Here is an 18419-nt window from a genome sequence, read left to right as displayed (position 1 = left end):
CGGGAGCACACTGGGCACAGAAACATCTCCTGTACCCTTGTGTGGCAGCTCCCTGTGCCCTGTTGGGGTCCCAGGGCATGTCACCACTGCCAGGTGGTGTCACCTCTGCCAGGCAGAGCCAGGGGCTGCTTGGTCTCTGTGTGTTCCCTGCGAGGCAGGACCTGAGCTGGCATCACTGTGACACCCCAGGGGTGTGCAAAGTGCATCTCTCACTGCCCCTTCCTGCTGTGTCTCCCTCCCAGGCGTTCCAGGGAGTGTTCCAGAAGGCCATGGAGAGGGCAGCTCCTGCTGAGAGCCTGGCAGGGCGGGTGCTGAGCCTCACAGACAGCATCACCTTCTCCGTGTTCCAGTACACGGCCCGGGGGCTCTTCGAGAGGGACAAACTGACCTTCAGTGCCCAGCTCACCTTCCAGGTACCAGCAGCACCCTGTGTGCCAGGCTTCACTGCCAGAGCAGCCCATGCAGGGGCTTGATTGTCTTCTCTGCCTCTCTGGGAATCACGAAATCATTCAGGCTGGGAAAGCCCTCCTAGACCACTGAGTCCAGCCTGATCCCCACCTTGTCCCCAGCCCAGAGCTCTCAGTGCCACCTCCAGGAATTCCTTGGCACCTCCAGGGATGGGCACTCCAACCCTCCCTGGGCATTTTCCAATTCCTGAGCTCCCTTTCCAAGGGGAAATTCCTGCTGTGCCCACCCTGAGCTGCCCTGGCCCAGCCTGAGGCCGTTCCCTCTGCTCCTGTCCCTGTTCCCTGGAGCAGAGCCCAGCCTGGGGCTGTCCCCTCCTGACAGGGACTTGTGCAGAGCCACAATTTCCCCCTGATCCCCCTTTTCTCCAGGCTGAGCCCCTTCCCAGCTCCCTCAGCTGCTCCTCACAGGATTTTTTCCTGCCAATAACAGGCATGGATTCTGTGCTGGGTTTGAATTATGCTGACAAAGGTTATTTGAGAAATTCCTGCTTGCAGGACCTACAGAAAATGGCAAAGCAAACTGGCCTGGAAGGGCTCTTGCACTGAACCTAAAGAAGTGCGTGCTACAGAGCTGCTGTCCCATGTCCACAGTGTTTGTATAATTTTTATTTTTTGGTCCAATCTGGCTCTGCTGCCAGGACCTTGTCCTCGGGGTGCTCTCCACCCATATGGAACTCAGCCTTTACCACGTGGTTTTCCCAACTTTTTTCTTCTTGCCAATCTCCACACTCATTCCTGGTCCTCTTTTGGGACACCCAGAGCACCTACAGGATGTGTCCATGACACCTCTCCAGCACAGGGCACTCTACATTTCAGCCACACATTTTTCAAGCATGTTAACTGAATAATTAATCTGCTGCTCTAGGATATCTTGTTTGTTTGGAATTACAGATACTTCTGATGAATAAAGAAATCGACCCAGCAGAACTGGATTTCCTGCTCAGATACCCAGCACAGCCTGGAGTCACAAGCCCTGTGGAGTTCCTGTCTGACCATGCCTGGGGAGGAATCAAGGTACCTGATCCATAGAAATCAGCTCCCTTTATCTCCTCTAAAACCCTCCAGAGGGTCTGTGGTGTTGTGAGGTCTCCAGGATGAGGTGAGAGATTAGAATTTGACTCCATGTTCTCAGAAGGCTGATATATTATACATCATATCATATCATATCATATCATATCATATCATATCATATATTACTATACTAAAGAAAGAGAAAGGATACATCAGAAGGCTTAGCAAGAATGACAGTGAAAGGTTGTGACTGACTCCTCAGTCTGACACAGCTGGCTGTGATTGGTCATTAATTAAAAACAATTCACATGTTTGGCTAAACAATCTCCAGGCCACATTCCAGAACAGCAAAACATGGTGAAGCTGAGGCTTCTCATCTTGCCAGGAGAAGAAATCCTGGTGAAGGGATTTTTCAGAAAATATCATGGTGACAAGGGTCCTTGTGGCATTTGTTGAACACGTCTGCCTTTGAGGGGCAGCACAAAAAGGCCACAGACTTGGAGAGTTCTGCAGGTCCAACACTGATTTTGAGTATAGATTGATCTTTAGTATAGGTATAATATAATGTAATATAATATAATGTAATACAATATAATGTAATGTAATATAAATCAGCCTTTTGTGAACTTGAAGTGAGATTCTCATCTTTCACCTCATCCTGGGGACCTCACAAACACCACACTGCTGTGCATGGGAAGGTTTCCAGGTGTGCTGCACACCTCAGGTGCTCTCAGCCTTCATCTGATGGCCCCAGGAACTGCACAAGAGTCACTGCCCAGTAATCTGCACTAATTTTATGAATTTCAGGACTTTCTGATTTTTGTGAATTTTGCATTATCAGATACCAAATACCCTTCAGATTGCCTTTTGTGATGACTGTACTATTGATTTTGCTATAAATAATATGGTGTCAACTTTTATTAGTGTTTGTGTTGATGTCTGTTGGTTTATTAACCTCTGAGGTTTTGGCAATTCTAGTTACTTGAGGCATGGGTTTAGTAAAATCATATTTTGTCACAGACTGCTATAATTAGGTTAATTAGTCATGGATTCTACACAGTTTATTAGCAGGCTAAAATCTCCTTTTCTTATATCAAGAAGATTAAATACTATAATAAATTGTTTCTTCAACAAAGCTTGAACAAAGTACTCTTCAGATTTATATTTCAAATTCAAAGTGAAATTTAGCATTCTGCTGATTTTTCACAGAAACATTGCAAATGCTCCAGCCCAGAGGACTCCTTTTGCCAGGGGGTTCTGGCCAAGATAGTGCCAGAAGAAATCAATATTGATATTTGTGGCCCATTCTGAGCCTCCCACTTTGGGCACATTAACTTCCAAGGAAACCTCATTAAATGTTGAGGGCTCTGGGCATGCAACTGGCCTTGTGTGACTTGACTTATTATTTATTGTTGGGGCTTGATTAATAATATATAGAGGCCAATAATCCTTTGCAGTTGCTTGGCTGTTTGCAGCTCGTGGTGCTGGAGCATCTCATTTAGGAAGCACTCATTTATGATTTAGTTTTCCAGCTTCTTTCAAGTTCAGCACAAAGTTTCACAGAGCCTTTTGCTGTAACTGTGTGCCAGGGAAGTTTGGTATTCACCCCTGGATGAAGAAATCCTGGCCAGAAGGAGGTGGTTTGTAGGGAAAGGGAATAGCTTTAATTATATCTGCTGAGAGACCTGGGAAAACAGGCACATTTCAGGCTCTTTGGTGCTTCTTAAAAGCTGAAACAGGAATTGAATTCAAGCTAAAGGCTGAGGAGAGCTGCTCTGGGCTTGGTTCTGTTCATCAGTGAGATGTGTGGGAGGCAATGGCACCTGTGGAGGAGCTTTGCCTGGCTCTGGAGCAGGGGAGGTGTTAGAAAGGGCACAGTCATTGCCTCGGTGCCAGCCCTGCCTCTGGGTTACTGAGCATTAGCTCAGAGCAGGAAGGGCACAGAGTTCTGTCATTTAATTAAAGCAGTGCCTTTGCTGAGCCCCTGCCTTTGGTGCTCAGTGGAGTTGGTCATTTCAGTCCTAAGGCCTCTCATTTGCAGGGGCTTAGCAGCGATCCCTGGAGAAGGCAAAAGTGTTCTTTTGTTCCTATAATGAGGTTTTCTGTCTCTTTTCAATTTCCTTTATTGCAGCCTGTTGTTCTGCTCTCCCCCTCTGTGTTCCCAGAGTCTGCCTTGAAAGTTTTTATTTCTGTTGGTACTTCTGAAAGCCTTCTCTGTGTCCATATACAGCTGGCCATGTCTCCTGGCTTGACTGGTGGTATCCTCACTAGGTGTGGGATCTCAGCACCTCAGTCCTGATGTGCAGAGTGACCGAGACCACCCTTGGAGGGCTTGGAGGTCCTGGAATGTTGCCAGAAGTGTCTGGTGGCTGGAATTTGATCCTGCACAGGAGACAACACCTGTATGAGGATGGGAGGATTTCACTGGGGTAAATGGTGAAGGGATAAGTTAATTAGAGTGTGAAACACAGGTTTTAGAATTTCAGTACAGGGAGGTCTAAAGAAGTAAGATGGAGGAATTGGGGCGTGTCCTGTCCTTCTTCTTCTTCTTCTTCTTGGCCTCCATCTTCTGTGGTGGTGGTGGCACTTTGGGATTGGTTCTTACTAAAAGTGCACTGGTCAATAAGGGTGAAATGTATTGGGGAAAATAGGTAAATATCTTATACGTAGTTTTGGGTATAAAGATAAGTGACCGCCCTGAGGGCTCTCAGTGTGCTCATGGCCGACGTGCTGTGCAGACCTCTGTCAGGCCGAGAGAAAATCTTGTAGATAAAAAACTAATAAACACTGAAGACCGAGAAAAAACCTGAAGACTCTTTTCGTCCTTTGGAGCGCGGGCTGCCCAAGGCCACCCCGAGCCTTTCCAGGCCATAAGAACAGCTGAGAAAGAGACATGTAGGAAGGAAATGTGTGGATGCACATTGTCCATGCACAGCTGGCCGTGTCTCCTGGCCTGGCTGGTGCTTTCCTCACCAGGAAATGTGTGGATGCACCTTAGAGCACAGTGCTGCTGTGGCCACAGCCAGGTGCAAATGCCACTTGGGAATGCTCATTGTGTGATTGAATGAACACAGAATCCATGCAGAGATTGTCCTCTGGAGGGTGAGGGTTCTCTGAATTCATCTCTGAGTTGATGCTCTGTGGTTCTTTGAACCCTGTGTGAAGGCAGGCAGCCCTGTTGAGCTGTTCTTGGTCAGAGAGTTCCTGTCATGGTTCTTCTCTGAGCATGATGGTGAAATGATGTAATTTGGTTTTAGGGTCTTTTTTGGGTCTTTGCTTGGTCTTTCAGACTTGTGATGGTATTCACAGGAGTCTTAGGATGAGGGAAGAGATGAGGATCTGACTCCATGTTTCAGAAGGCTTGATTTATTATTTTATGATATATATTATATTAAAACTATACTAAAAGAATAGAAGAAAGGATTTCATCAGAAGGCTGGCTAAGAATAAAATAGGAAGGAATAATAACAAAGGCTGTCCAAGCCAGCTGAGCTGTGGTTGGCCATTAATTAGAAACAACCACATGAGACCAATCACAGATGCACCTGTTGCATTCCACAGCAGCAGATAATCATTGTTTACATTTTGTTCTTGAGGCCTCCCAGCTTCTCAGAAGGAAAAATCCTAAGGAAAGTAATTTTCATAAAAGATGTCTGCCACACAGACTGTACCCAGATTCAGCAGTGAGATGAGCCAGCAGTTGTTTGCTGCCCTGAGAGCACACAGTGAAACTCCCCTGAGCTCACAAACCAGAGCCACCAGCAGCGTCCTGCCCTGCTCATGCCCAGCCATTTCCTGAGAGCAGGAGAGTCCACCCAAGCCAAGGCTGAGCCGGCAGGACAGAGCTGGCAAATTGTGAGGCTCACCCTGAGCTGTGCCTGGCCACCTCCTGGTGGAGCAGATCAGCAGGGAGGGCCCAGGACCTTCTGCTTGCTGTGCTGGGCCCTGAGACCCCCAGCAGGAACTCCTGCAGCCCATGTCTGACCCAGCCTTACTCTGCAGGTGTGGGTTTAGGGCTGAGTTTAGACCCTGGCTCAGGCACAGCCTCACACAGGGCACAGTCCCACCTTCTGCCCACACCAGGGGTGTTTCAGGGGTGCAGCAGAGCCTGGGTGTGTGCCTGGCACAGACCACCCAAGCATCCCCTGGGCCAGCTGGGCTCTCCTCCAGCTTCCCCACTGCTGATGGAGCCACTGGCTGTGCCCCTGTGGTCTTCAAACCCAAAACTTTTTGGTTTTGGCCCTAACCAGGAGGTGAGGGCTGTTCTGAGTCTGTTCCCTGGAACCCCAGGATGCCAGGCTCTCCCAGCTCCAGCTCCTCCATGGTCCCCTGTGGCTCCTTGTGGTGCACGTGGCTGTCCCCATGTCTGGCTGTTCCCTGGAGCTGGAAATGTGCATTTCCCCAGCCTGATTTCCTTTGTGACATTTCCTGCAGTGCCTCTTCAGTGCTGAATGCAGATGTGTCCCACGGGATGAGTGCAGTGAGTTAATGCACAGCAGGAGTACACCTGGCCAGCCTGGATTACTTCTTATCCCAATCATCTCCCTCATCTTTTTCTGAAGAGGAAGAATTTTCATTATGTAGATATGAAAACCCCACTGAAAGGGCATTGTTTAATAGATGTGATGTTGAATAATGAGCTCTAAATACTGAATTCAGCTTTTGAGGAGGAGAACAGCCCTAGACAAAGTCGTATATTAACTCCATATTTATAATTTTGCAGAATGCAGATGATAAGATTGCGTATGTGGCTTAGGAGATAAAATACCAAATCATATCTTTTGCATTTAAGAAAACTGGATTGGATTTTTTTTTTTTTTGGACAAAAGAAAAAAATCTCTCTTCCAACTTTCACTTCTTGCACTTTTTAGATGAGGAAATTTTTCATTCTTCTCCAAGATTCATTGTGGCACAATCTGCTGCATACATTGTGCTCTCTGTGCATATGCAATGTCCTTTGATCAGGCTGGTCAGACAGGAAAGGCTCGCAGCTCACAGCTTCCCTCCTACATTCAGGATTATTATTATGCAAGAAAATCATAGTCTTAATTAAATATCTTCCATTAACTCAGTTCTTCAGATGTACAGCCTTTTGGAGCATCTTTGATAGAAAACATTGATTGTGACACTTCAATGGGCATTTATCTGCTCTCATCTAGAAGTTTCCTAAGGACATTCTTCTGTCCTCTGTATCAAGTCTCAGAGAAATATTCCCAATGTCTCAGAGAAATGCTACTTGAGAAGGTTTTACCTTTTTTTTCCCCCTTTTCTTTTCTAACCTGCTGGCTAACGATCTGATGCTTATCTGAAATATGGCACAGATTGTGATCGCATCAAATATTTAAGGACGCACTTTGTCGGTTTGATTTCAGAGTGGAAATTGAGTTTTTCTGGATGCTCTAAGCCTCTGTCTTTCCCTCTCAATCCTCCCTGACACAAAGCCTGCTGTCAGCTGAGCATTTGGAGTGTAAAAGCCTCTTCACCCTCTAAATGGGAGGAAAGAGAAGTAATGGCTGCATCTGCCCTTGGGTCACACCAGAGGGGCTGGGAAATTGGGAAAGGCCCTGGGGGTGCTGGAGACAGAGGCTGTGCATGAATCCAGGTGTGTCCAGGTGGGAAAGGGGCCAGTGGCACCTGGGCTGTGGCAGCAGGGCCTGGGCAGTGCCCATCCCCTATGCTGGGGGACAGCTCCAGTGCTGGGGACAGCTCAGGACAGGAAGGACATTGAGGGGCTGGAGTGTGTCCAGGGAAGGGAACAGAGCTGGGGAAGGGGCTGGAGCAGCTGAAGGAGCTGGAAAGGAGCTCAGCCTGGAAAAAGGAGACTCAGGGGGGCCCTTGTGGCTCTGCACAAGTCCTGCCAGGAGAGGACAGCTGGGGGGGAAGGTCTGCTCCCAGGGAACAGGGACAGGAGGAGAGGGAGCAGCCATGTAGATGTGGCATTTGAGGTCCTTTTTAATCTAAACAATTCTCTGATTCAGTGCTGAAGGACCTGTTGGAGCTCCTCAGTGTGAGCCAGAGCCCTCTCCCTGATTCCTTTCCCTGGCTGTGGTGGTTCACATGAGGAGCTCTGGAGATTGCAGACCCAGTGCTCAGCTTGACTCTGACTGGCAGTGACCTCTGGAACCCTGGGGGTAAAACCAGAGCTTTCCCTGCGTTGGGGAACATTAAATGGCATTTTTGGAGGCTCTCATGGCTTGTGTTTGGTTCCCACAATGTGAGCTCAGAGCATCAGTGGACCCCTGTACCCCAACAGGAGCCTGGGGCCACCCTCTGCCCTTCACTCAGACACCTGAAAACACAACTGTGAGAAGAGACTAAAGAAAGGGGAAAAGTTCTGCCTGAGGACCTCAAAACTGAGAGGCCAGGAAGGTCTCATCTCCAACAGATTCCTCTGGAAGAGAAAAAGCATTTGGCTCCCTATGTCAGTAAAGAGAAGAAATATGCAGGAAATATTCGCAGCAGGCAGTGGACCTTGAGAGCTTTCCAGCAAGGGACACCTGGAGCAGCTGCCCCAGCTGAATTCTTGCAGAAAATGGGACATATTTTCTCTTTCAGTTTTGCTGTGTGTTGGCCCATCTGGGATTTATAACAACCAAATCCAGGGAAGTTTTCAGAAATCCACAAGTACCGTCCTTCAGCTGCCCTGGGGGACCCATGCCCGGCTTCTGCTTCTGGCTGTGTGTCCCTGATTGCTGAGAGGCATCCAAGAGTGAAGAGGAAAGATGGAAAGCATGGCTTGGGAGAACAGCCTGACTTTGCAAGGCCTGTTCTCAAGCCCACTTGAACAACCTTTTTAGAAAATGCAGAGAAAATGTCAACATGAACCCATCTGGGAAACATCTCAGGCGAAATGAGGAAAACATGGTGGGTGGCTGTAAGCAATGAGAATACAAAGATTGTGACTAAGTCTCGTTTCTGTTACTGACCTTTCCCATCAAGTGGAGCTGGCTCTAAGTAGGCACTGGTAGGAAGGAGATGAGAGCTGAAGCCATTGTCCCCCAATTTATGATTTTTCACTGGAAATTTTCTGAGGAAAGATGCTGAGATCTGATCCATCACTCATCAGACTGCTTGTGGTGTCCACCCTACATGCTGTGATGCCCTGGGACCCTGCAGATAAAAAGTGGGGGTTTGTACAGTGATGGGGTGAGGCTCTGCACACCTCCTGTCCCCATTACAATGTAAAAGCAGCAAGGAGGAGTTTGAAGGGAGACAGGGGCATACAGTGCCTTGAGCTTGTCAGTCAGCTTTTGTGAAAGAAATAAGGAAGGTTAAAATAACATTTTTGGATTGAAAGTTGATTGAAGCTTGGCAAACCCCATCAAATCTTTATTTTCACCTTGGTAGAGATTTTTCTTGTTAGTTAAATTATTCAGGTAGGGCGGCTAAACAGAAAATAACACCTTCAGTGTATGAATAATACAACCCAAAACCTAGGATGGGAGAGATTGTAAATAATCCATCATCTGCTACATTAATTCCTCTAGTTAACAGTAGTATTTAAATGGAGCAATTCATCTGCCTGTACGTCTTTTTCCTGAGTGATCCAATCTATCAATTGAAGCCAGGTGCAGCTCTGGCTCTGCCATTCTCCCAGGAGCTGTCATTTTCCAGCTGTTTGTGGGGATGCTGCTTTTCCTAAAGACTCCTGGGCCAGCTGCAGCAAATGAAAGAAAGGAATTATGAGTGTTGGCTGAAATGTGCCCATGGACAGTGTAAGACCTTTACAAAGTGCTTGGGGATCACAGAATTGTGGAGTTGTTAAGGTTGGAAAAGATCTTCAAGATCCTGGAGTCCAACCTTCTGCTGAATCCCACCATGGTCACCAAACCCCACCACAAAATTCACCCACCAGCCACTCCAAACCCCTCAAGCCCACCAAGGACCTCTGTGGATCTCTGCTTAAAAACTGTGTAACTCAATTCATAAATTCCACAGCTCCTTAATTCTGCAAGTGCAATCGTGACTAATCATCAGGATTTAATCATCTCACCGATTATTAAAACTGGGAGAATATTAAATATAATTTCTTCCCAGTGTTGGCAGGTTGTGTGATTTTTATAGAGACATGTTTGATGTTCAGTGTGTTCCCTACAGAACATAATTTTTTAAAGCAGAGGCATAAGTTTTTTGGTTTTTTTTTTTTTAAGAAAAGCAAGATTTATTATAAAAACTGAAAGTAAAAACCAGATACAACCTGAAGCCTCAAATGATAATGATAGATTTTACAAAACCCCTCAAATTCCTTTATTTTGATTTCCCTCTGTCTTTTATAACTCAGTCCCATGGCTGCTGGGGGGTGGTTACAGACTGGGTGTTGGGAGTGTTCTGGCAGCTCTGCCTTTACTGGCTGTGTTTTATTTTCACCCTTTTTGTGTCAGTACAGGGCTCAGCAATGAGGTGATTTTGCCCTGCCTTGCCCCAGAGCTGTTGTCTATCCAGGTGATTCTAAGGATGGCTGTTTTTATTATAGAAATATTTTAAAATGCAAAACAATCTCTTTTTTTAAAGGATAATTCCTTTTGGAACTGAGGGGAAGAAAACAGTGTTAATATATGTGTTTGGAGTTTTTTAAGATTTTAAACATCTTGCGAAGCAACACCTCAACTTGAGGCCAGTTTGAGCAGATGGCTTCCTTAGAACAGTTGCCTTTAGTGATCAGAGCAAGTAATAAATGTCCAGAACTTGTTGTGCTGTGTCTGGCAGCAGGAGATTCCTCGTGTGCAGCAGCAGTGGCAGCAGTCCTGGGGAGCTGTTCTCTTCTACATAGGTTCCTCTGCATTCTCAGTGATTCCTCTCCTCCCTGAGTTCCCTCCCTGTCCCCCCAGATGTTGTCCCCACAAAGATCCCCCCATTCCCTCAGATCCTTGCTGTGTGTGGAGTCTGTGGTGGCATCCAGGATTCCTGTCCTGGAGCCAGCGCCTGATCCTTGCTGTGTTTCCTGCAGCTGTGGGGGACAGGGAGAGCTCATCTGGGGATGTGTGAACCCCAGGGAGCTGCTGAGGCTCCAGTTCCACAGAAATGCTGCTTCTCACTCAGACTAGGAGCTGCCAGAGGAAGCTGAAGTGATAAAGCAACTTGTCTGTGACTGACTGGATGGAAAACCATTTTCTCTGAGAAGATGGTGTGTGATGGCGTTCACAGGGGTCCCAGGATGAGGGAAGAGGCGAGGATCTGACTCTATGTTTCAGAAGGCTGATTTATTATTTTATGATATATATTTACATTAAAACTATACTAAAAGAATAGAAGAAAGGATTTAATCAGAAGGCTGGCTAAGAATAGAATAGCAAAGAAAGATAACAAAGGTTTGTGGCTCAGGCTTTGTGTCTGAGCCAGCTGACTGTGGTTGGCCATTAATTACAAACATCCAACATGGGCCAATCACAGATGCACCTGTTGCATTCCACAGCAGCAGATAACCATTGTTTACATTTTGTTTCTGAGGCCTCTCAGCTTCTCAGGAGGAAAAGTCCTAAGGAAAGGATTTTTCATAAAAGATGTCTGCGGCAATGGTGGATCCTCTCCCTGACATGGTGTAAACAGCCCTGTTTTGCTGGAACAGTCTCATTTTGAGATATAAACTCAAGCCCCTGCTGTTTCCAGCCACCAGAGGTGATCACAGTGTGGGCTGCAAAGACAAGAGCTCAAGTCCTCCAGCCCTTTGGATCATTTTCTATTTTGACCAATATTTTTTGTCTCCCTCAATTTCCATGACAACTCTTAAGTGACAAAAGTACTTTTCATTATGTGGACAGAAATAGATACCCTGCACAGGTTGATGTGCTGTTCCCATCTGCTGCCCCTGTACCACTCCTGCCTGGGAACAGGGATCCTTTAGTGCTGGGCTAAGTTTCTTGGAAAAATTCACTAGAGGGGTATTGAAAAGCAATTAATATTCACAGAAAGATTACTGATCTAGAGACCTTTCACTCCTCTGGCTTTTAAATAGAAGCATCTCCCATTCATACAATCACTCCTAATAAATGCTATTAACATTGTTGACTAATGATAATTTTAGTGTTTATTTATATAATACAGAGGTTTTATTTGCAATTAGAGCCTTCATGATTCTGCAATATGTTGTTCAGGGAGAGAGGGAGACCATCATTCCTGATTATATGTCTGTCATTTAGTCAGAAAAAAGCAATTTTTCAGAGTCTCCCTTGTTAACATCAGCCAAGAGACTTCTCGAAGCAGCAGCAGCCAAAGTTCTGAAGTGATATTTTAAGTAAATCACGTCAAAAGTCAACAGTGAGAAGATGTTTTATATAAGCAGTTGCACTGAGAATTCCCCGAATTCAACATTCGCCATTGTGTTCCGCTCAGCCATGAGAGGTGCTCTGAATATATTTACTGCTGCAAGGCCAAGGGCTTGGCGGGTCAGAACTTGTGCCATCATTCCTGGGAACTTCAGTTTCTCATGTTTGGTGCTCTGGTTTCTGGGTTTTTCACAGAAATCAGGATAGGGAGCTGAATTTGGAGCAAGTCCTTCTGTCGCTGACATTTCTCCTTGTTAGTGCAAATCCACACATGGAAACAGCAGCTGTTGGATCACTCCCGTGCTCACAGTCTCCATGGAATTCTCTGGATCCCTGGGAATTTGGCATGGGGCTGATTCCTGGAGAGGCTCCCTGGAACAGAGGCTGGGCAGAGTTAAAGGCATAAAGTGGGGATTTATTAAAAGGCCTCAAAGGATCCCCCTTGGGCAGTGCAAGAGCCCAGCCAGGGCTGCACCCAAGATGGACCCAGGATGGACTCAGAGTCAGGAGTTTTCACCCTTTGATGAGTTCTGGTCCATTTCCATGCTGGGTTCAGTGTCCAGTCCCAGCTCCAGGGGATGCAGTCCCACCCTCCCAGGTTGCTCTCCTCCATTCCCCGTTGTTTGCACTTTTTGGGGCTGAAGCTGCAGCGGTGTCCTTGGTTCTGGGGCTGGAAAAGGATTGTTTTGTGTGCCTGAGCTGTGACGAGACCTTGCTGACACTTTCTGTGGAGTTCAGAGTTATTTCCCAATGCAGTGCAGAGCCTGGGAAATATGAAAGCTCCAAACAGGAGAGGAGAATTGTTCCATTTTGGGGTAGTGAACAGGGCATGCTGGTTGGTGCCAAAAACTTTGATGAACCATCCAAGGAGATGGATGGTTCCAAACCATCCAACCATCTTTCCCTTCCCTGGAACCATCCAAGGAGAATGGACAAAATCTGGTCCTGATGGGTTTCTGGCCATAGTGCCATGGTGGAGCAAACCACAAGGAGTCATTAGAGTTAGACAAATCGTCCAGAGGCACTCAGAATTGCTCTCCCTGACCTTCCTTGAATTCTTCCAGGCTCTCTCATCCATGGAGGAATTCAGAAACCTGGATCGGGACATCGAGGGCTCTGCGAAACGGTGGAAGAAGTTTGTGGAGTCCGAGTGTCCAGAGAAGGAGAGGTTCCCCCAGGACTGGAAGAACAAGTCAGCCCTGCAGCGCCTGTGCATCCTGCGCGCCCTGCGGCCCGACCGCGTCCCCTGCGCCGTCAGGTAGGGCTGGGGCACCCCTGGGGGCAGCAGGAGGAGCTCAGGGGGGTGCTGGGAATTGGCACTGTCAGAGCATTCTTAGCATGGGAATTCTTCAGTGTGGTTTCCTATCAGGGGTCTTGAATGAGCCCATTGAGGGTGGGAGGCACCAGCACAGGGTGTCCAGAGCAGCTGGGGCTGCCCCTGTGTAAGAGCTGAAATGAGGGATGTGGGACTCCAAGCTGCTCTCCAAAATGCAGTTTATTGTATCCAAGATGTCACAGCAGTCCAGGGTCGTGGGTGACAGAACTGTACCCACAGCTGTCAGCTCCAGCTGCAGGCAGGCCTGGAGACCCTTTGGTTTTGGTTTCAATGCATTATAGACTTTTCTTTGCTGAGCAACTTAATGCAGCAGATCCAACCTATACCTTAACTTTTATCTATAACCTATCATAACTACCATAATTACCATATTCATGTTACTGTTCTCCAATCACTAAAAGTTAGTACATTACAGTTTAAGCTAGAAGTTGTTTTTCAGTTTTCTTGCAGTGGAAAATTCTGAGACCTCTTTTCTACTTGCAACTTTGCTGCCTTGTTTGCCTGTGCTATCTTTCTGCTTGGTAAAAACAATTTCTTGTTTGGGGTGGGTTTATCCTTTGCTCTAAGCCATAAAAATCCCTTCTAACTAACACACCCTTTGCCTCCTTGGTTATCCAGCAAGAGTGGCTCAGCAATTCTTGTCTTCTTTATCAAAACTTGCTTCCATCTCTATTCCTTCATCAGACTCTGCATTTAAAAATCTTTCTGCTAAGCACACACATATCTGTGTCAAACTTTCATCCTTCCCAACACCCCTGGATCCCTGAAATGCCAAGACCAGGGCTTGGGGCAGCCTGGAACAGTGGGAGGTGTCCCTGGGACAATGGAAGCTGTCCCTGCCCATGGGATGATCCCTAAGGTCCCTTCCAGCCCAAACCATTGTGCGATTCATTGATCTCTGAACTCTGCAAGGCAATCAACACATGGGATTTAAGTGGAATTTCTTGCTTAGTGGGATCCAAGCTCCCTGCCACCACCAGGGATGGAGCAGTGTAAGCAGGGTGTGGGGCAGCCCTGCCAAGTCATAAATTGGCATCACCACACAGGTGTTACTCATCTGCTTCAGTCTGAGCTCAGGAACATCCATTTTAGTAACTAGATCAGTTTGAGCTTCTTTAAAACACCAGAATAGGAGTAAAGTAAAGTCTTATAGAGGTTTTCTCTTTTTTTTTCCTTGTAAAATGCAAAATTTATGTGCTGCTGGTTCTGAAAGTTGTAGTGGTGAATTATGTAGTGAAGGTAACTGGGCGAGGCTAAACTTCCTGAAGTCATGCAAAAGCAACCTCCTTGTTCCAGGACAAACTAAAGGTCTTTCACTCCATGAGGATTTGGTTTTGCCTTCTCTGGCCAATGTTTTGCCATTTCTGGGATGTCTCTCATGCTCCTGTTTCTGCACTAGTTTAAATTCCTGCACCACCTGGTGTGCACACAGCAGGGTGTTTCACTCAGTGTATGAATTACATCTGTTTGTGCTTCAAGGTTCACAGAAAAACAGATGAGACTGAGTGAATCTCCCCGTGGTCACTCTTATTATTTTTTTACTAGAATAAATACTGCAGTTTATCATAATACTAATACTAATCCATCTTTTTTTCATTTCTTACTCTTATGGCTGGATTCTCCATGTGTCTCTCAGCTGAAAATATTGGTTTTCCTGTTGTTGTTTAGCTTGAGTAAAATAAGCTCTTGGAATTTTAAGTGCATTTATGCAACTGTAATTCATTTCTTTCTTACTCAGACAGCTCAAAAATAACAGGAATATCAAATTTCAGCCCCTTTCCTGTCTCTCTTTTATGAAAAGGGAATCCAAGTTCAAAAGCTTGGCTGGATATTTTTAGGGCACATCAAGCTTTTCTGTTTGCACAGGAGTATTTAAATGGGTTTTTGTATTGTTTTGTTTTGCTTCTTATCTCAAAGTGCAAACAGCAACAGTTCACTGAGTCTTCCCCAGGACTCTGGGGACTCTTCTTGAAATACAACTCAGTTATCAAAATCTCAGTGTGCCAGCATGAAACACCTCACTGGTGACCATGGACATCCTGACCAGTCCATGGGTGCATTTTAGGAGTAATATTGTGCCATGGGGGATTTTAGGTGCCCTGGAATATCCCAACCTCATTTCCAGCTGCTGTTCACGAAGCTCTAAGCCCCCTTGTGTCCCACCTCATGTGTCCCTGCTCTGAGATGATGGTGCAGGGTTTCTTTGGGATTTAAGATGATCCAAGCCTGTACAGGCTCTGGGAAATTGGGGGTTTCATCTACTCTTCCTAGCAGATCCCTGGGGATGTTTGCCCAGTCTGGTTCATTCCCTAGGCCTAAGGAACATCAGGAGAAGCCCCTGACTCACTCCTTAGAGCTTCAGGGCCAGCAGTGCACCAACAGCTGTAATTTCCTGAGAAAGGATTATCCCCTGTAAATCTCTTTTCCCCTTCAATCTTATTGAAGAACATCAGCAAAAAGCTTCTTGTAGCACCTTGTGTTTCTGAGTCCCCAAGGCACTGTTTCAAAAAGCTGAGATGTGAAGTAAAACAAGAATGTTGTGACCTTAAATCTGACGGACTTGGTTAAATTTTGTGACCTTAGCCTTTCCAGCAGCAATTTTGACCCTGAACAGAAAAATCTTCAATCAAATCTTGACCCTGAACAGAAAAATCTTCTTGAAGGAGAGGTACCAAAAATGTGGAAGCTTTTTTTATTTTTTTAATTGCAATCCCTTAGGCATTTCTATTCCAACTGCCTTTCAGCAGTCCTTGAAGGAGGTTCTCAGCTCTCTTAGAAAGAATTTGGCTGCCTTCAAAAGGCCTGAGTAATCCATCTGAGCTGCAGCAGCATTCCTGGGGTTTGAATGTAGCATTGGTACCTTTGAATCAGTGCTCAGTGTCTGTGTCTTTGTAAAGCACTGATGTCAGGAGCTCACCCTGGGGGAATCCAGCCAGAACATTCTCCACGCACCATGCTCTGTTCCAGCAGCTGCTGTGGAGCTGAGCCTTTCCCTGTTCACTCCTTTGAATTTTCCCTTGTCACTCTCATGCTAAGGCTCCGTGCTCCAGACATTCTTAGAGCTCTTCCCTTTCAGCTCTGCAGATCAAAGCAATTGTGTAAATCATCTGGACTTTGTGTGGATGGCTGCTTCCTCTGCAAGGCTGCTTGGCTTGCACAACACGTGGCAGGTGCTTGTATCTTGTACCTTAACTCATCTCTTCCCTCCCGAGATTCCTGAGTCAGAGCTTGTATTGTGCTTCTGAATGCAGCTCCCACTGCTCTGCCTTCCTATTCCCTTTGTCTGCCAGGAGCTGCTGTCTCCTGTGGCATCCCAGCCCTGCACAGAGCGCCAGGCATTGCTGCTGAGGGACAGCCCAGCCTACAGAGCCTCTCCACAATCATTTCCTGCTCATTTCCCTCATTTCAGTTTCTAAATCATTTGAAGGATCAAAGTGAAAACTAATTGCAGGACAAGACATATGAGGAGAGGCTGAGGGAGCTGGGAAGGGGCTCAGCCTGGAGAAAAGGAGGATCAGAGGGAACTTCTGACTTTGCACAGCTCCTGACAGGAGGGGACAGCCAAGGGGGTCAGGCTGTGCTCCAGGGAACAGAGACAGGACCAGAAAAAACAGCCTCAAGTTGCACCAGGAGAGGTTTAGATTGAATATTAGGCAAAACTTTTCCAGTTGAAGGGTTATCAAACCCTGGTAGTGCTCAAAAGTGGATGGGACACTTGAGGACATGGCTTAATGGTGAACACAGTGGTACTTGACAGTGGTCACACTTGATAACCTTGGGAGTCTTCTCAAACCTTAATTCTGAGATTCCATCATAATTAATTGATCATTCACAGGGGAATCTGCATTTCCTGAACAAACTGGCTTTTTTTTTTTTTTTTTTTTTTTTTTTTTTTTTTTTTTTGTCTCTGGCAGAGATTTTGTAGAAGAAAAGCTGGGCAGCAAATACGTGGTGGGGAGATCCCTGGATTTTGCAACGACCTTTGAGGAGTCCGGGCCTGGCACCCCCATGTTTTTTATCCTGTCCCCAGGAGTGGACCCACTGAAGGATGTGGAGAAGCATGGTAAATCAATCCTGTCCCCAGGCACAGCACAGCATTGCTATTTATCTGCTGCACTATTATCTTAGCACGACATGCCTGTTTTGTTTGGGTTTTTTCCCCTCATCTCTTTGTAGATAATGAAGTAATTTGTTAAAAATAGATAATTGTGAGAGGATGCAATGGGATTTTACTTTGGTTGTATTGTTTTTCTTAAAGATTTTTTTTAATTTTCATCTGAAGTTTAAATTAAATTTGTCTTTTTCCTGCCCTGCCTGGATTCCCAGTGTGGTTCACAGTGCAGGGGTCTCTGAGTTGGGTTTGTGCACAACCTGTAATTTACGTCAGAGATCTCTCACACGCTGTCAGATGCTTGTTGCCAAGAAAGGTTGAACCGAAGGACCCTTGAGGTCCCTTCCAACCTGCTAATCTGTGATTTTATGGTCACTAAAAATAAGCAACAGCTCCCTGTAACAGATTGCTGCTTTGTGGCAAAGTTTCCAGCTTTCCTGCCATCCTTTCCTGAGCTGATTTCCATGTGGATGTTCAGCTGTGGAGCTGTCAGCTGGCTCCAAAGGGCCTTCTGTGAGATGCCTCCCTTGGGAAGGCACTGATGCCCCTGTCCCCAATGGCTGCAGCCTCTGCTGTGCTCCAAAGCTGCCCTTGTGTGGAATTTACTCTGGGTCTTGGCTCCACTCTGGAAAAATTCTCATTTTCAGCCTGAACATCCCTCTGGAGCAGAGGAGTCTGATGCCTTTGGGGCTGATCAGGACAAAATATCATCCAGGCTGGCACAATGACTTTTGCTTTCCTTTTCCTGTCCACAATGCACCCAAAATAATGTTTGAGTGAGCCTTTACCAGCATGGCCAGGAGCAGCTGTCAGAGCTGTTAAACTTTGCTCATTCTGGGAAATTCTTGGGCTTAGCTTTGCATTTCAGACTCTTTCTGCCCCCAAACCAGGTGTGATTACTGGAAATTGAAGGGACACCCCCAAAAGAAGCTCCTGTGGTGTCTCTGGCTTCCCTTTGGAGCCACCTTGGTGATTCTGTCTCTCCCTGTTATTTTCTTGTAAAGGAAATGAAGCACTAAAATCAAACCATGAGTGCTTTAATTGGAATTGTAAAGATGAGCGTAGCTGAGCACCTGGGGTTAGCCAGCCAGAAAAGTTTACAGCAAGAAACAGCAAAAAGAGAAGGAATTAAATAAAATCACTGCCACAGAGCAGCTGCACTGGCCTTCCAGCTGCCTCACTGGGGTTCTGCTTGTTATTAGTATTTCTCTGTCCTTCATTAGGTTTTATTA

At 46.3% G+C, this 18419-nt stretch overlaps 1 protein-coding gene across 1 annotated transcript in view; it reads left to right on the top strand.

Annotated features, from left to right (window-relative positions):
- Window positions 1–18419, top strand: part of DNAH9 (dynein axonemal heavy chain 9) — a 144840-nt gene that overhangs the window by 91428 nt on the left and 34993 nt on the right. The window contains exons 55-58 of the mRNA XM_058038578.1: window positions 243–413; window positions 1359–1481; window positions 12805–12998; window positions 16991–17139. Of these exons, the coding sequence (XP_057894561.1) occupies window positions 243–413; window positions 1359–1481; window positions 12805–12998; window positions 16991–17139 (637 nt within the window). The remainder of the gene's footprint in view (window positions 1–242; window positions 414–1358; window positions 1482–12804; window positions 12999–16990; window positions 17140–18419) is intronic.

Source organism: Melospiza georgiana, chromosome 21, assembly GCF_028018845.1.
Source record: "Melospiza georgiana isolate bMelGeo1 chromosome 21, bMelGeo1.pri, whole genome shotgun sequence".
Classification (NCBI taxonomy): domain Eukaryota; kingdom Metazoa; phylum Chordata; class Aves; order Passeriformes; family Passerellidae; genus Melospiza; species Melospiza georgiana.
Note: the sequence above shows the minus strand (reverse complement) of the source record. Positions and strands in the feature narration are given on the sequence as shown.